Source organism: Carlito syrichta, unplaced genomic scaffold (genome assembly GCF_000164805.1).
Source record: "Carlito syrichta isolate Samal-C Ts95f unplaced genomic scaffold, Tarsius_syrichta-2.0.1 Scaffold305602, whole genome shotgun sequence".
Taxonomy (NCBI): domain Eukaryota; kingdom Metazoa; phylum Chordata; class Mammalia; order Primates; family Tarsiidae; genus Carlito; species Carlito syrichta.
This window is the reverse complement of record NW_007249698.1, coordinates 219,787-238,412: the sequence shown is the minus strand read 5'-3', so window position 1 is coordinate 238,412 and position 18,626 is coordinate 219,787. Positions and strand designations below refer to the sequence as shown.

At 35.7% G+C, this 18,626-nt stretch overlaps 1 protein-coding gene across 1 annotated transcript in view; it reads left to right on the top strand.

Moving 5' to 3' along the window:
• HCN1 (hyperpolarization activated cyclic nucleotide gated potassium channel 1) overlaps window positions 1-18,626 on the top strand; it is a 377,442-nt gene that overhangs the window by 232,307 nt on the left and 126,509 nt on the right. Inside the window, exon 3 of the mRNA XM_021714309.1 lies at window positions 1,341-1,559. Coding sequence (XP_021569984.1) covers window positions 1,341-1,559 — 219 coding nt within the window. The remainder of the gene's footprint in view (window positions 1-1,340; window positions 1,560-18,626) is intronic.

Below are 18,626 nucleotides of genomic sequence, written 5' to 3'. Positions count from 1 at the left end.
CCTGCCCAGGCGGGTCTCGAACCCGCAGGCTCAGGCAATCCACTTACCTCAGCCTCCCAAATGCGCGGGATTACAGGAACCACCAAGCCCGGCTCACATTAAGTTTATTTCTAAAAAACAGATCTTTATATTTGTTAGTCTTTAACGGTACTTTTTTTCCCCTGAATTTTGAACTAGGGGGTCCACATTGTCATTGTGAACTAGCTCTAAAAAAATTATGTACTCTCTGAGTTAGGAAGTTTGATACAAATTTATCAAAAAATCACTTAAATTCTAACAAAAATACAATTGGACAGCTTATTTTTTTAATTGAACCTGGAGTAAAGTTTTGAAATGACATCAACTAATAACTAATCTCAAAACTCAGTTTTTTTTCAAGATTATTAGCCAATATGTTATTTTGTCTACTTCATTTCATTATTTTTTAAAAAGCCAGCAAGATTCACTCATCTAAATTGCAATATACTTTGATTTGATAGAGGGCTTCAAGGAAGTATTTCCATTTATCAGAACTGTATTTCCAATAAATGTTAGCTTAAATATTTCATTTAAGAAAAATAGTTGTATTAACATCTATACAAATATATAAATATGGATGTTTAAAATCTGAACATCACAGTTTCGATAAAAAATTTATAAACTTTGGCCCATATGCTTCACACCAAACTTCTGTATTTTACAGCTTGTAAATATATTACTATCTGACCAGATTTCCTTTAAACTTTAAAATGAGCTAACCAACATTCATTCTTGGTATTGTTAACATGATACATTATTATCCCAACAGGATTTTTAGATTTAAAAATAGCAATCTATCATACTCAGTGGTCTATCACAGAAACAAAGAACTGAGTATCACATTTTCTCACTCTTAAGTGGACTCTGAACGTTTATTAAAATACTACAAAAAAGGAATTGGCAGTAGCCGGACACTGCCAGGAGAGGGAGGGGGAGAGGCACATAACTTCAGTAAGGGTGTCTGATCCTAAACCAGGCAATGTGAGGACCAGTGGGAAGTCCAGACGTCACCTGTACGTGGACCACTTATGTACCTAATCCTGAATTGTACCCCACATCTTTAAAATAAAAATAAATAAATAAGCAAACTTAAAACTGACTATGCATGTTTTAACAGTAGATTATTTCCATTTCCTCATGCAGGCAAGATTTGAAAGTCATATTTGATTAGTAATTAGTGAGAAGTGCATTTGTAAATGCTTCATTATAAAGATTTCTGCCTACACTTGCTATTCTACAACACTTCTGTATATAGCTCCTACTCACTTTTTATTCTGCTCTCCTAATAGCTCAGTCCATTTTCTTTTTCTTCCATGTTCCAGAATGATTCCTGGGGAAAGCAGTATTCATATGCACTCTTCAAAGCTATGAGTCACATGCTGTGCATTGGGTATGGAGCCCAAGCCCCAGTGAGCATGTCTGATCTCTGGATTACGATGCTGAGCATGATCGTTGGGGCCACCTGCTACGCCATGTTTGTCGGCCATGCCACCGCTTTAATTCAGTCTCTGGATTCTTCAAGGCGGCAATATCAAGAGAAGGTAATTTGTTTTATTTACCTCTACTATCTTCAGCAGCCAATCTGAATCAGTAAATTACTTGTGTTCAAGCTAACTATTTAAAGCTAAACACACCATACACACACACACACACACACACACACACACACACACACACACTCACACTCACACTCTCTCTCTCTCTGATTTGATATGTTGAAATTTCTTTAGGATGGTTCTTACAGCTTTTATTTGTTTTCCATTTCTCTCTTTAATAATAAATTTAAAATAATAAATCTGACTTTGCACCCTCAAAAAAAGTTACAAGTTACCAAGTATATAAAGCTGGTATAAGGAGTTATCCTGGTTCAATTTCTATCATATTTCAGAAGTTAAAATAATATCAACATTTACATATTAGGAAAATGTTAGTTGATTAAGTGGGGACATGTCGCCATAGCACAATCCCTCTGTGTCTTCTCCCATGCTATAGTCATGATTTACATTACAATCCATATGCCTAGCTGAACACGTATTAACCTTATATCTAGATAAATTATCACATGCTCAAGTCTTAAAACTGTGCATTAACAGCTGCTATCATGCATTCTTGTGCCCAATGTGCTAATTAAAATGATTACTATTCTAAACTTTTCTCAAGAGAGAGAGAAAAAGTAAGTATATGCAATGATTTATTTACTGGATTTTTTTTCATGTACTGAATTACTTTGGCTGAGGTTAAACATTGGGTAATCGGACAGTAAGATTTTTAACTAAGCATCAGTAACTTTCTGATGAATGAATAACAGTATTTCACAGCTGATGTATAATGTAGGGGCTCTGTTGATTATGACAGAGTCCATAGCATGCACCTTGCCAAAGAGCATTTCTGAAAGTAATGGTTAAAACGACTTTAGAATACGCCTCCTGGTGAGTGATAACAGCTTAGACTCGTAATTATTTTCAAAAAGACAAAGATTGTTTTAGTCATTACTTTATTTACAGAAGTTTTAAACACTATAATTACAGTATACAAGAAAGGGAACCTAGATACTTTATTTCCCTCGAATGTAATTATGCTGCCACCAACTATTACAGTGAGCAAGTTGGTATTTTATTACTGAAGTAATGAAAAGACAAACCATCAAAATTGCTTTGAGGTTTACATTTAAATAAAGCCTCCAATTAAATTGGAAAGAACAAAGAGCATGGTAAGGGAGATGAGTCTTTATACAATGCTGAATTTGACCGAAAATTATATACTCAAAAGAATTGAGGATAATTTTATTGGGATTTAAGATAAGACTACATCATGGTATAGCTGATGTTCCTCTTACACTGTTGCTTTTTCCCTTCCAGTTTATGTTGCTTTTAATTAAAATGCTCCTTTTATATGTTTTCGTTGGTCTGTGTCATTGCTGCATGTTTTCTTATAAGAAATAAACAAATCTTCATTTCCAAGATTGCCCTGATTAGCATTGTACTGCATATTAAATAAAACTACAATTTTAATTTTTTAGACTTACAATATCTGCCAAGTATAACTGGATAACTCAATTTCTTCAACTATGGAATCAGACATTTATATGCAAAAATGTTATGATGTTTGCCATAATTCAAGTCTTTGAGTTCTTGATCCTACAAGTGCTTGATAGAAGACAAGTACACTGGGGTAACTCTGTTATTTTCTGACATTTGGAATGGCTGATTAAAATAATATAATTTTTAGGTCTTCAAATCTAGTTCTGTCAAGGGTTTGCTTCCAGAATGCTGTATTATTTTTTCTAGTTGGCATTGTTACTTTTTAAAATTTTTATATTTATGAGCAATATTTGTTGAATTTTCAATTTAATCTTATAGGATGAATTTACATAGTGTAGGGCTGATTTTCAACTTCTTTTGTGATTTGACAACTTTTTTGTTAGATTATTATTTTTTTATTTAGGTAAAAATTCTCATAATATAAATTTCACCATTATCTGTCTTAAAGTATACAATCAGTGTCATTTAGTCCTTATACAAAGTTATACAGTTCCAGGTTATACAGTTATACAGTTCCTCTGTCTAGTTCCAAGACTTTTTTTTTTTTGAGTTGGAATTTCACTCTGTCGCCCAGGCTGGAATGCAGTGGCACGCTCACGCAACTGCAGTCTCAACCTGCTGGGTTTAGGCGATCTTTCTGCCTCAACCTTCCAAGTAGCTGGAACTACAGACGCACACCACCACACTTGGCTAATTTTTCTGATTTATTGTATAGAAGAGGTCTCACCAAGTTGCTCAGGCTGGTCTTGAACCCCCAGGCTCAAGCAATCCTCTCACTTGGCCTCTTAAAGTGCTAGAATTAAAGACTGAGCTACTGCGCCTGGCCCCAAGACATTTTTATCACTCCAAAGGAATTCATTCAGTAGTCATACCGCATTCCTTTCAAACCCACTAGTCTGCTTTATTTTTGTGGATTTCTCTGTTCTGGATGTTTCATTAAAAAAATGTAAATAATATGTGTCCCTTTTAGTGTTTTTGACGTTTATCTACATTGTATCATGTACCAGTGTTTCATTCTTTTTTATGACTTATTAATTTCATTGTGTGAATATAACATGTTGTGTTTATCCATTTATCAGTTGATGGACATCTGGGTTGTTTCCACCCTTGGCTATTGTGGACAGTACTACAGTTAACATTCACAGACAGGTCTTATTTGAGTACTAGTTTTCAATTCCTTTGAGTATATACCTAGGAATGAAATTACTGAGTCATATACTAATTCTTTGCTTAACTTTTAGAGAAACTGCTTAATTATTCTTGGAAATAATTTCTTTAGGTGTATTGAAACAATCTAGCACAAATGCCTTAAAAACTAATGTTGATATTATTTTCACACTCATGTAGCCAGTATTTTTTTTTTTTTTTATGTAAAGAAAGAAAGCTTTAACTATAACTTTTATGGTAGCCATCTGGAGTACATTGGTACTGTCTACTTCGTCTCACTCCTAGACGTGGCACTCTGCTTACTGTCTCTCTGTCACCCATCATACTGTTTGGCTCAAGTGAACATACTGATCAAATTTAATCTGTTCTATCTCATCCAGCCCACTGTTTTATTTTGGAATCTCAGAGTTATTTAAATCTTCCTTTCAAGGAAATACCGTCTAATCTGGATCTCCCAGTCTTAAGTAGTTCTAGCTCCCAATGAGCGGCATATAGTTCTCTGATTATGAAATTGTTAAGACCCTGATATACCAGTGCTGATAATCTGACAGAGCTATAGCATTTCCGTCACCATCACCATCATCGTTATCATCATCATCCGTCATTGTTATTTTCTCTTGACCAAAAAATATGAGACGATTTTTCTACTGTCATACTGTAGATTAAACTATGCTTTAACTCACGATTTATTCTGCTATTTCCTGAATTTACCTCATATTCTATTACATTTCAGACAGCTACATTTTACCCTTTTTTCTCAGATAGAAACACTTAATAATGTAAGAATGGTTTTTAAAATGTACCCCCTGATGCTCTGTTCTAGATTACCAGAAAACTGCATAGTTTCTGTAACTGGTATACTGATCAAGCTCAACTTCAGGAAAAAAAAAACAAAATACTGCATTTTTTATTCTAATAATCTTTATTTTTATCTAGTGAAGTTCATCTTTTCTGAACAAATTAACTCCCTCCCCAAACTAAGTCAGGGCTTCTGGAAGCTGAAAACCAGGAGTCACAAGGTGCACTCTGTCCATAGGCTCTCTTCTCTTTCCTATTCCTAAACCTGTTCCGAGGTGCCGGTTTTCTTCTCTTCAAATAGAAGACAAGGAAGAGGAAAGAGATAAAAGGAAGTTTTAATGTGCATGGTAGACGTACTGAGCAAGTATCCTTGGGTGGGTCTGCAGATGATGAAAGCTGACACTGTCCTCGTGAGATCCTTTGGGCTGTTTAGATGAGGCCCTAAGAATCTGGCCGTTCATCTCCAGCTCCTTTCTGCTGAGGGTTCTTGCTGCACCAGGAGTCACTCTTGGGTAGCATCCAAGATGCAGTGCTGACCCTCCTGAATGGTTCAGATCTGGTCCACAGAGAAGCACATGTGCTTCCTTCTTCTAGACCATCTCTCAACTCTCACTTGCCTCCTCCACAAAAATAATGAGGAGCCCATAGCTAGCCTTCCTTGGCAAGAGTCAGACCCCACTCTCCACAGACAATTTACATGTTCTCAAATTCATATTGCAGACTCATATCTCCCCACCATGTGGAGTTATTTTATAGATTCCCAAGTAAATTTCTTGAAGTGTTCTCCACAGGTCATGAGTTAGAAGGTAGTCTTCCCACCCACACCCTTATCTCAAAAGAGTTTGGAAGGGACTCACAGAAGAGCAACTACTCTCTCAGAAGAAATCTATTACTTAATCTCACTCTATAAAATTCTTACTTGTACTTGACTGAGTATACAGCATTGATGAGATTGAGACCTTTAGGAATTGTGGTCCTTGGATCACCATTTACAATTATAAAACTGCATAGAAGACAACCTCTTGTACAACATTATTCTAATAGCTCTCAAATCGGCAGCTCAGTGAACATGAAACAGAGTGAGTCCACATCTAGCATCCTTTTAGACTCGTCTTTATCTCATATCCATCCCAAAGCCTCTTCCATAGCTATGTTAACAAGTGTAATGTATACATAAAAACTGTTAAATATGTTTAAAAATGCTGATTAAACAATGTTATTGATGTGTTTTGGTGTAAATATGTGTGCCCTGAACATTTAGCATGCTATCTCTTCCCTCTCTGTCAAGCCTTCATGTATTTCAAGTTCAAAGGAATAAACCTTGGGAAATACCTATCTAGACCCATTCCCCACCGTGACCTTTAAAAAAAAACTGGCCTTGTGTCATCTCTCTCTCTCTCTCTCTCTCTCTCTCTCTCTCTCTCTCTCTCTGTGAGGCTCTAAGAATTTGACAGTTCATCTCTAGCCTCTTTTTGCTGAGGGTTCTTGCTGCACCATTAGGCACTCTTGGTTTGCATCCAAGATGCACTGCTGACCCTCCTGTCAGCATTTCATCTATCTTTCATGAAATTAAACTGCTTTTAATTTATGCGGCTATATCTTAGTTCACACATGTGGGCACTCTTCAGAAGCCTAATACTATTTTTAGTTTTGTCAATTTCACTTTTTTTCCTGTCAAATAATACAGTAATAGCAGCTTTGTGTGTATAATTTTCCCTCTGCAATAAGCAAGCATTTTAGCATAAAGCACATTATGAATTTAGAGAAAGATTTTCTACTCACCTTGGTATACTTGATGTGTATAAGAGATTTTTAATATCACATTTAAACATGATCAAAGAATCGCTTTAATTATGTGAAGAAATTATCAATTCCAAGTACCTTTATATACTGAATAGTTACCTGAAACCAGAAAGTCAACAGCATAAATCTAAAGCAGGTACAGGATAGACTGTTTAAATAGATTGTGCTTTCTTTAAAAAAAAAATTGATCCTGTACATGTACAGGCATATTACATTGATATATTGTGTAGTGGTAAGGCTTGGGTTTTCAGTGTAACCATCACCCGAATAGTGAACTCTGTACCCAATAGGTAATTTTTCATCCCTTACTCCATCCTCTTCATACTTTGGTATCTCCAGTATCTACTATTTCCTTCTGTATATCCATGTGTACCTGTTGTATAGCTCCCACTTATAAGTGAGACCATGCAGTATTTGATTTTTCATTTCTGCATTAGTTCACTTAGAATAATGGCCTCTAGCTCCATCCATGTTTCTGCAAAAGACAGGATTTCATACTGTTTTGTGACTGTGTAGTATTTCAAAGCGCGCGCACGCACGCACACACTCACACACACACAGAACCCAAAAATTTATACAGATTTTAGAAAATGAAAAAAAAACTGTTAAAATTGTAATACTCGATATATACCAATAAGAAAAAATGAATGCAAGTCACGTCTGACTTCTGCAACTACAAGAGGTGCTCAAAGTGGTTACCATCAGCATCCAGACACCTCTGATTATGAAAAACTAAATGCAATATGCAGACAATATCCCTTAAAATGTGTATACATTTTTGGCACCCCCAGTATGCAACAGTTTCTTTCTCTAATCATCTTAGATTGATTCTATGACTTTGCTATTGTAATAGTGCTGCAATAATCATATGAGTTGAAGGTCTTTTTTATTTAATGCTTTATTTTCTTTCAGGTAGATACCCAATAGTGGGGTTGCTGAATAAAATGGTAGTTTTTAAATAGTCTGTGCTTTATACTGGTAGAGCACAAGATACTGAGCCATTTCTTTAGCTGTCTTCAAATATGATGTTATGTATAATTTATAAAAGACTACTGAGTCTCAGTTTATCATTGATATAAAGTAAAAACACAAAACTTGTTCAAAAGAAAAATATTATCAAATTTAGTTAATCTTAGAAAGAGTTTATGTTATACCCACTAAATACTTTTTTGGATAAGAAGTTACAGTTTAATGTAAGTAGCCTCTTAACCTTACAAGTAAATTATATGTAATCATTATGAAACTTTATTGAATGACACATTTTTTTGTAATCATGTCAAAAATACAATGTCCTAAACTTAGTTGGTTCAGGCAGATGGTTTTAATTGGTAATCCATAGATCCGGATTCTTTCTTTGTAAATAAAGTCCTATAATCAGGACAGTCACATAAATTTATTATTCGATAAAAATATTGTTTTCTTTCCTAAGCAGCCTACTCTTCCAAATTTGTATATGCTAATTGTACCCACAAAGACAAAAGGTGAGGTATCCAAACCTGCTTTCCTTTTCAAGCTTTTCAAATTCCATTTAAGTTTATGTAAAATATAGTATTTAAGGTTGTTACATACTTTATTAGTAATATGCCTTTCAGGAAGATTTGGAGTGGAGGAGAAGTGGTACCAAATCCACTCTTTAGAATTCTTAAGAAACTCTCAACAGAATATCTTTTCCAGGCAATCATTGCTCTCTCAACAGACCAAGTGATCCCCGCCTACCATATCCTTCATCTTATCTTCTTACAAAGTTCGACCCCTTTTACTGTTTATGTAGATTCTGCCCCCTTTTTTGGAAGTATGTGGGCGTCTTCTCTGATCATTTCATCCTATAATCACTTGTTTGCTGTGTTTATAATCTCTCTGTCCAGAGGGAGAAAAAGCACCATGAAAGGAAGACCCATGTCTCTGCTATTATGTCAGCTCCACACATAGAAGCCTCAGTACTATAATCCTGAGGATACAGCAGATTCTGAGACAGCAAGGATGAAGGATGTTCGCAAGTGTTCAGCCTTTTTTCTAACATATAAATAGAGACAGAAGTTCATAACTTGAACTTTTATGAATTTTGTCACTTGAATATGTGTGAAAGAATCTTCTAAAAATATTTTATGTTGTTTAGCAAGTGCTTGCTTATTTATTTGCTTCTCTTTTTATATTCATTTACTTACTTTTATTTTGCTTAAATACAGATCACTTTTTAGAAATAAATTATTCAATCTGCTTTTCCTTCTGAAATTCTGGGACTAATTTCTCTGGAAATAAAAAGTGTATTATAAATTGCCTTTTTATCAGGGTTGAAGCCATTTTGTAGTTGCTGGACTGATCAGAAGTGTGTTCTGCTTCAGCATGTTATGGAGCCCTTTGTCCCAGAAAGACAGAAGGGAAAGAGTTTGTCACTGCTATCGTGTAATTCTAAGTCTTCAGTGGTGGTGGTTGGTAGACTATTGACTACTAGAATAATGACTGAGCAAAGAGGAACATTTTGAAGTAATGCCTGTCAGTTATAAATAATAGGGATTAAGATGGCTGGTATGAAGCAGCTAGAGTAGTTTCTCCTATGGAATGAACCAAGATAGCTTCCCCAGCACCCAGAGAGGAATGGATCTAGCACCTCAGGAGTCTCCAAAGGAGAGATAATAACCACTTAGAGCAAAAAAGAAGGAAAAAAGTCCACCAACCTGGGCTGCAGTTGGTCGGACTCTCTCCTGTACCACACAGTCCAACACAGCTTCCAGACACAATGGGGAGGGTGAGGATGGGACTTCTGGAGTACTGTGCTCTTACTGCAAACTTTCAGGCATTTCTGAGCCTTGTGAGACCCCAGTCCCTCACAGGAAAACCACTCAGCCATTCTTTGCCATGGAGTGGTGTAGGAGAAAAACCTTGAGTAGTGCTCACCATTTTCCAGGAACTCAACCATTGCAGGGTGGAGCAGCTGCTTTCTAGTTAGCTTGGGAGAGAACAGGTTGCAAAGGCAAACTCCAAGGCTACAGGTAGTTCCCAGCTGGGGAGGTTGCCAGCTGCACTTTGACATTCAGATTGCAAATTGCTTGAGGCAAAGGCAGGAGCTAGGTGGAAAGTATTGCCATAGCAACCTCTCACTGCCTTGTGAAGTTTTGTGAGTCTGCCCTGCACAACAGCTTTACCCTAATGGCCTGAGATTCCCTTCTCCTTCTGACTGGAGCAGCTAAGAGTGCCCAGTTGAGGGCTGCTCCATCTCCTGTCCCCTGCATGAATTCAGAAGGCTCAAAACAGACAGAAAACTTGGGAAATCCCCAGAGCCCTGCCCTCTGTATAGGCTGGCTAAGCATTTCCTTGGGAGAAACACTCTCCAAGGAGGAACCCTACAGCCACCACTGTAACTGGCTTTCACCCACAAGCACCACTCCTGGCCAGAGTTCAACATTACAACTAGCATCGGATACAATACCTCAGCTTTGGGGAAGGCCTGATCCTAAATGCCAGCTAACAACACTTTCCAAGTCACACCATACACTCAGGATGATGTGAGCCAGTACAGGTATATAGCACAAGACTGCCACATCAGGCAATTGAGAATCTCACCACACCAAAGTTATATATAACCAAGGAAACCCTACAGTACTTATGTTAGCCTCTTGCCAAACACAAATAAGAAGAAATTGTCCACCCAAATGTGAAAGAACCAGAAAAATAATTATCACAATATGAAACAATTAGAGTTCTCCAACACCCCCCAAAAGCCATACTAATTCTTCAGCAATGAACCCTAACAAAAATGAAATTGTAGAAATTTCAGACATATAATTCAAAAGTTTGTTAATAAAATTGGTCAGGAACTTCAGAAGAAAACTGAAAACCAATGTAAATACGTTTTTTAAAAAACTATTCAGGACATGGATGAAAATTTCTCCAAAGAGCTAGATACCTTTAAAAAAGAAAAAAGAAAAGAAAAAAAAATGCTGAAATCCTGGAAATGAAAGAAGCATTTAAGGAATTACAAAACTCAGTGGAAAATTTTAACAGTGAACTATAACAAGTAGAAGAAAGGATCTCAGAATTTGAAGAAAAGACTTTTGAATTAATCCAATCAGACAACAATAAAGAAAAAAAGAATAAGGAACATAACAAAGAAATATGGGATTATGTAAAAATGTCTAAACCCAAGAACCATAGGTGTTCCAGAGGAAGAAGAGAGAGCAACAGATTTGGAAAAGTCCAGGAAAATTTCTCTGGACTTGTCAGACATGTAAACATCCAGATACAAGAAGCCCAATGAACCTCCAGAAGATTCACTGCAAAAATGGACATTCCCAAGGTTTATAAAGTTATGCAAAGTTAATGTGAAGGAAATAATTTTAAGAAAAGTAAGATAAAAGCATCAAATAACTTAAAAAGGTAAACGTATCAGACAAAGAACAGACTTCTCATAAGAAACCCTACAAGTCAAAGGAATTGGGACCCCAGTTTCAATTTCCCCAAATAGAGTAACTGTCAGCCAAGGATTTTGTATCCCAAAAAGTTAAGTTTCATAAAAAAGGAGACATAAAGTCCTTTGAAGTAAAGCAAAATTTAAGAGATTTGTCACCATTAGATTGTCTCTACAAGAAATATTCAAACCAGTCCTAAAACTGAGACAAAAGGCTAAAATACACCAGTAGAAAAACACTGGACATTATAAAGTTCACAGGATTTATGGAATACTAGCACAATAGAGAAAATAAATAAATGAATCAACCATATAACAACCAGTATGACAAATAGAATAGTACCTCACATATCATTAAGTCAATGTAAATGGTCTCAATACCCCACTAAAAAAAATATAGACTGGCAGAATGGGTAAGAAAACACAACCCAAATATCTGCTGCCTTCATGAGAACCACTTAACTCACAAAGACTCTTATAGACAAGGTAAAGATGTGGGGAAAAATATTTCATGCAAATGGAAAGCAAAAATGATCAGGAGTAGCCATTCTAATATTAGATAAAACAGACTTTAAATTAATAATAGTTAAAAGAAAAACCCAAAACAAAGATGGCTATCATATAATAATAGAAGAATCACTCTGAGAAGACATAACAATTTTAAATATATATGTGCCTAACATCAGAGCCCCCAGCTTTATAAAAGAAATTCTATTAGACCCAAACAGAGAGAGAGAGAGAGAGAGAGAGAGAGAGAGAGAGAGAGAGAGACAATAATACAATAATAGGCAGAGACTTCAACACTCCACTCATAGCATTAGACAGATTATTAAGGCATAAAGGCAACAAAGAAACAGTTTAGTTAAACAAGACTCTAGAGGAAATGGAACTACAAACATCTACAGAACATTCCAACCTCAAACTACAGAATATACATTGTTTTTCCTCATCAGCACACAAAACATTCTCCATGATAGATCATATGAAAGGCCACAAATCAAGTCTCAATAAATTTTTTAAAAAAGAAATCATATCAAGCACTATCTCAGACCACAGTGGCATAAAACTAGAAATTAACTTCCAAGAAGAACTCATGAAACAAAACACATGGAACTTTAAAAACAATGTGAGCAGAGACAGTAGTGGGAGACATGTTCATTACTAGAAGTAAAGGGCAATACTTCTAATAATCCCAGCATGTCTCTGGCTCTGTAAGGAAAATAAATTAAGGAAAATAAATTAAGGTCAGCTCAAAGCACCTAACTGAGTTCTCTGGTGACTGTTAACTTCATAGTATATTTTCACCATGTCACAAGAACTGTAGGTTTTTTCAGATTGATGTTGACATGTTTTCTATCAAATATTTTCTAAAGGCGTAAATGTATTTTTTGTGCTATCTACAGTTGTACTCCTTATAATTAAGATATGTGACAATTATCTATATTTATTTGTTCCAAGAAGGCAGTGGCAGTCTGCCAGGCAATGCAAGAAAGAAAGTGCTATTTGTTCTACATCCTGCACAACCAAACTTCCAAATCAGCTGCTCATAGTCCTGCTCAGAAGTCCATTCAATTCAGAGAAGAATCTGGAGCTTGAGACAGAATGTGATGGCTAGGTAGCCTTTACTTTCTGATTTGACTGAACAAGTTTATAGAAGTTTTCCAGTGAATACCAGATACAAGCATCTTTTCCAGAAATGTCAGGTTATGCAAGTGTTTCTCTTACAAGACAAAGCCAGTTTTCCTATAACCATCTGGACCATAGCAGAGTTTAGGGCATCATTTATTTTAAGGAGTATATTCTAGGATACTACCAGAGAGCAGCTTGGGTTTGAAGTCAAAGCTGTACCAATTAAAATATTCACATATTCTTTATAATTGAACAATTATAAACATTTCTACCCCTAGCCTTGAATAGTTTCAAGTTTTCTTTCTATTAAAGAAGGCTATCTTGTCATAATAGCACTTCCTTATCACCTCAGATGATTTTCACCTTCTTAGAATAGATAACTAAGGTTTAAGCAGTTTTTTAGTGTTCATTTGATCTATTATTTTTGCTAATAATGCAAAATGCAAACTGTACAATTGCTGCCAAGATGTTAAGAAAAACCTAGTCCATGTAGGAAAGAACTAAAAATTGGGAGATGCCAAGAGTTCATAAAGAAAATATGGATTGGGACTTGCTAAAATAAACATGCTCCAACTAAAGGTCAAAAAAGAAAAAGGAAAGAAAAAAAAGAGAAGATACAAATTAGCTCAATCATAAATGAAAAAGAGACATTACAAAAATTCAAAAGATCTTCTGAGACTATTATGAACACCTGTATGCAAACAAACTAGACAATCTAGAAGAAATGGATAAATTCTTGGAAACATACAACATCCTCAGCCCTGAGTCAGAAAGAAATAGAAACCCTGAATAGGCCAATAATGAGTTACAAGATTGAAACGTAATTAGATGTATCTCAACAACAACAGCAACAAAGTTCAGGATCTGATGAACTGATAGCTGAATTCTACCATATCTTCAAAGAACTAGTACCAATTTTACTGAAGCTATTCCACAAGATTGAAGAGGAGGGAGTCCTCCCTAACTCATTCTATAAGGGCAGTATCACTCTGATTTCAAAGCCAGGAGAAAACAAAATGAAAAAAAGAAAACTACAGACCAATATTATTTATGAACATAGATGCAAAATACCTCAACAAAATATTAGCAAACTGAATTTGACAGCACATTAAAAAAAAATACACCACAACCAAGTGGGTTTTATCCCAGGGATACAAGGGTGGTTCAATATACGCTAGTCAATAAACATGATTACTACATAAACAAAAATACAAACAAAAATTATATGACCATTTCAGTAGATGGAGAAAAGGTATTTTACAAAATCCAACATCCCTTCATGATAAAACCTTTGCAAAATGGGCATAAAGGGAACATTCCTCAAAATAATAAAAACTCTATATGACAAATTTACAGTCTGTGTTATCCTAAATGGAGAAAAGTTGAACACATGCTCCCTAAGAACTGGAACAAGACAAGGATACCCACTTTCACCACTACTGTTCAACATAGTACTGGAAGTCCTAGCCAGAGAAATCAGGCAAGACAAAGAAATCAAGGTATCCAAATTGGAAAAGAAGATATCAAACTATCTCTATATGCCAATGATATGATTGTATACCTAGACAACACTACAGACTCTTTCAAAAGACTCCTGGACTTGATACATGAATTTGGTAAAGTTTCAGGATACAAAATCAATGCACACAAATCAGTAGTACTGCTATACACCAACATAACCAAGCTGATAATCAAATTAAGAACTCAAATTCTAGCCGGGCTCAGTGGCTCAGCCTGTAATCCTGCTCTTTTGGAGGCTGAGGTGAGTGGATTGCCTGAGCCCATGGGTTCGAGACTCGCCCTGTTCAACTTGGTGAGACCTCATCTCTACAATAAATCAAAAAATTAGCCGGGCGTGGTAGTGCACGCCTGTAGTTCCAGCTACTTGGAAGGCTGGGACGGAAGGATCTCCAGAACCCAGCAGGTCGAGGCTGCAGTGGCCGGGAGCGTGCCACTGCACTCTGGTCTGGGCAACAGAGTGAGACTCCAACTCAAAAAAAACAAAAACAAAAACAAAAAAACCCCAAAAAACTCAAATTCTTTTACAATAGCAACCAGAAAGTTAAAATATCTAGGAATATATTTAACCGAGGAGGTGAAAGATCTCTACAAGGAGAACCACAAAATTCTGATGAAAGAAATTGTAGAGCACACAAACAAATCTAGAAAATTTACATGCTCATGAATTGGAAGAATCAACTTTATTAAAGTAAACTTATTACCCAAAATAATCTACAGATTCAATGTAATCCCTACTAAATGATCAATTTTATTTTTCTCAGAATTAGAAAAAGAAATCCTAAAATTCATATGGAACCAAAAAAGAGTCAGAATAGCCAAGGAAAAGAACAAAACTGGAGGCATCACATTACCTGGCTTCAGATTATACTACAAGGCTATAGTAACCAAAACAGCATGGTATGGGTATAAGAGCAGATACATGGACCCATGGAAAAAAATGGAGAATCCAGAAATAAACACAAATACCTACAACAAACTGATCTTCAACAAAGTAGGCAAAAACACACACTGGGGAAATGATACCCTGTTCCACAAATAGTGCTGGGAAAATTGGATAGTTACATGCAGAAAAATGAAACTTGATCTCTCCCCATATACAAAAATTAACTCAAGATGGAATAAAGACTTAAATGTCAGATCTGAAACCATAAAAATTATAGAAGAAACCCTAAGAAAAACTCTTATAGACTCAGCCTAGGCAAAAAAATTATGGCTAAAATTCTGAAAGTAAATGCAACTAAAACAAAAGTAAATAAATGTGACTTAATTGAAATAAAAAGCTTCTGCACAGCAAAAGAAATAATCAATAAAGCAAATAGGCAACCTACAGAATGGGAGAAGATATTTGCAAACTATACATCTGACATAGGGCTAATATCCACAGTCTACAAAAAACTCAAACAAATAAGTGGGGGGAAAAAAAGCAAATTACCTTATAAAAAGTGGGCAAATGACATGAGCAGACATCTCTCAAAAGAAGATATCCAAATAGCCAACAAACATATGAAAAAATGTTCAACATCACTTATCAGCGAAATGCAGATTAAAACCACAATAAGATGCTACCTTACACCAGTTAGAATGACCATTATTAAAATATTCAAAATCAATAGCTGTTGGCACGGATGCAGAGAAAAGGGAGCCCTTATACACTGTTGGTGGGAATTGATTACAACCTCAGTGGAAAGCAGTATGGAGATTACTCAAAGAACTAAAAGTGGATCTACCATTTGATCCAGCAATCCCACTGCCAGGTATTTACCCTAAGAAACAGAGGCTGTTATATTAAAAAGATGCATGTGTCACATGTTCACTGCTTCACAGTTCACAATTGCAAAGATGTGGAATCAACTGGTCAGTGAATAATGAAAATGTGGTCTATATACACCATAGAATACTGTACAGTCATAAAAAAGAGAAAGAAATCATGTCCTTGGAAGCAACATGGATGGAGCTGGAGATCACCAACCTAAATAAACTGACTCAGAGACAACAAACCAAATACTGCATGTTCTCACTTATTTGTGGCAGTAAATGAACACAAAGATGGGAATAATAGACATTGCAGACAATAATAAGGGGGATTGGAGAAGAGAATTAGGGTTCAAAATCTACGTATTGGGCACAATGTTCACTACCTGTGAAATGGGCCACCTGAGACTCAATCTCCACCACTATACAATATTTCCATGTAGCAAATACGCATGTATACCCCTGAATATAAAATAATTTTTTTAATTTTAAAAAATAATAATAATGTAATTTACTTAAAAAAGAAAAATAAAATTGCATTCTGTTTTATGGCCCCCTTTATTATATTAAAAATTTAGTTGAGCTGCTTATTTGGCTTACTGATTTTGAAGCATACAGTATTATTTTTCTTCAGAAGATAAATGTGACTTTGAAGTTATAACCATCTTGATCTTGGGAAAGCATGTCAACTGAGTGCTTAAATGAAAATAATTTGATGTTCTAATTTGCACTGAGATCATTCTTAAGGGGAAGAGGTAATTCTGAAATCCTTTTGCTTTCAACAACATGTTTTGCTTGGTTTCCATCATAATTCGTAAATGCTTTCCTAATTCCTTTCCAAATGAGGATACCATGAACACAACTCCCACATGATTCCTTAGTGGAATAATTTTCATTAGGTTATACCATATATTTTTGTTTCCTAGGAATTGAATTGAAAATCCTCTAGTATGTTAAATTGGTAGTACTGTCAAATGTTCTCAAGCCTAGGACTGGGACTCTTAGGTTTTCTTGCAGGAAAACAGCCATGTGGTTACCCTTGGGTGAGCTCACTGTAACCACTGGAGCTGCTAACAAATCAAACTTCTGGCAGAAAAATGCTACTTTCCATTTTCATCTGGGAAAGTAATTTACATTAGCTAAGTGGTTTTTATAAGGATTGGAACAAATCAAGGGAGGGAATTTGAAACTTGTAATCTAACTAACAAGAAAAAAAAATTACCAATTGTATATCATTTCTACCATTGATTTCCCAAACTGTATATTTTGATATACCCCACTAGGGGCTATGGCATACCTTTTTCTCGATGATAATTTCTGTACCAGTATTCTGTGTTATCTGCTGAAATATCCTACAATATCATGGTTTCAGGCCTGTGCAAAGTGCTAAAGATTTGTCCTCACTAAGCTTTCTTTTAGTTCTTTGCAGTTTACACTGATTATCTACAGTACACATGACAACCTTTCGTTGTGACTCTAAAGTAGAATTGCATTTTCTCTTTATTGTGTTGATGGTTTCAGTTTTAGACATGTTTGCATTTTCATTTGAATTTACTCCCTGAAGTTCCCTTTCAAGTATTTGTTTTAATTGTATTTGTGTTCCTTATATATCATAAGATATAAACACACTATTAAGGGCAGAAGCTGGAGCCATTAATCACCTGCTTAACTTGTATTTGGTTAATCAATACACTGCAATCCACTGGAAATGGGTCCTGAAGATTGCAGAGGAAATCAACAAGCAGAATTAGTTTCCATGAGAGAAATTCTACAGAAAAGAGTCCTGACTTTCAGAGAGTCCCTGGCTTATAAGAACAAAGTTGGCAAAGACCCTGAGATGAAGATGTGTGGGACTTGTGTTATACGGGATGTAGTGGACTGTAAATAGGGAGAGAGGAGAGATTACATTTGAGAAGAGACCCGAAGAATAAGTAAAAGCAGGATATTTAAGTGAACTTCATGGACAAAAGCACACTGAGGTATGAAGAAGCCTGCCATGATTCAAGGATGGATAGAGGAATGAATGACTAGAGCAGACAGAAAGGTGAAATGGCTCTAGATGAGACAGGGATCAGATTAGGTGAGCCCTTATGGGCTTAGCTAATCATGTTGTATTTTAGCATTAAAATCAGTGAATGTCTATAATAACTTGAGATGAAAGAGTGGTAAGACTAGATTGGTCTTTAAAAAAAAAAAAACATATGTCAGTCAACAGTGTATGTAATAGATTAAATAAAGGCAAAAATGACCTAGTGTTCTTTGTCATTAGATAGTGAATGATACAGTGCTAATTTGCAATGATCTAGATAGGATTTCAATTTTAACACGTGGCACTATTAAAGAGACATCACAGATTGAAAAACACGACTTAGGGCAAATGCTAAGAAGGTGATCCAACAATCCAGTGACTTAAAGAGCTATATGATTTCACAAATAAGCTTTGTGAAATGAGATGGGTAAGTAGAGTGGCACTGCTCCAGATGGCCATTTGT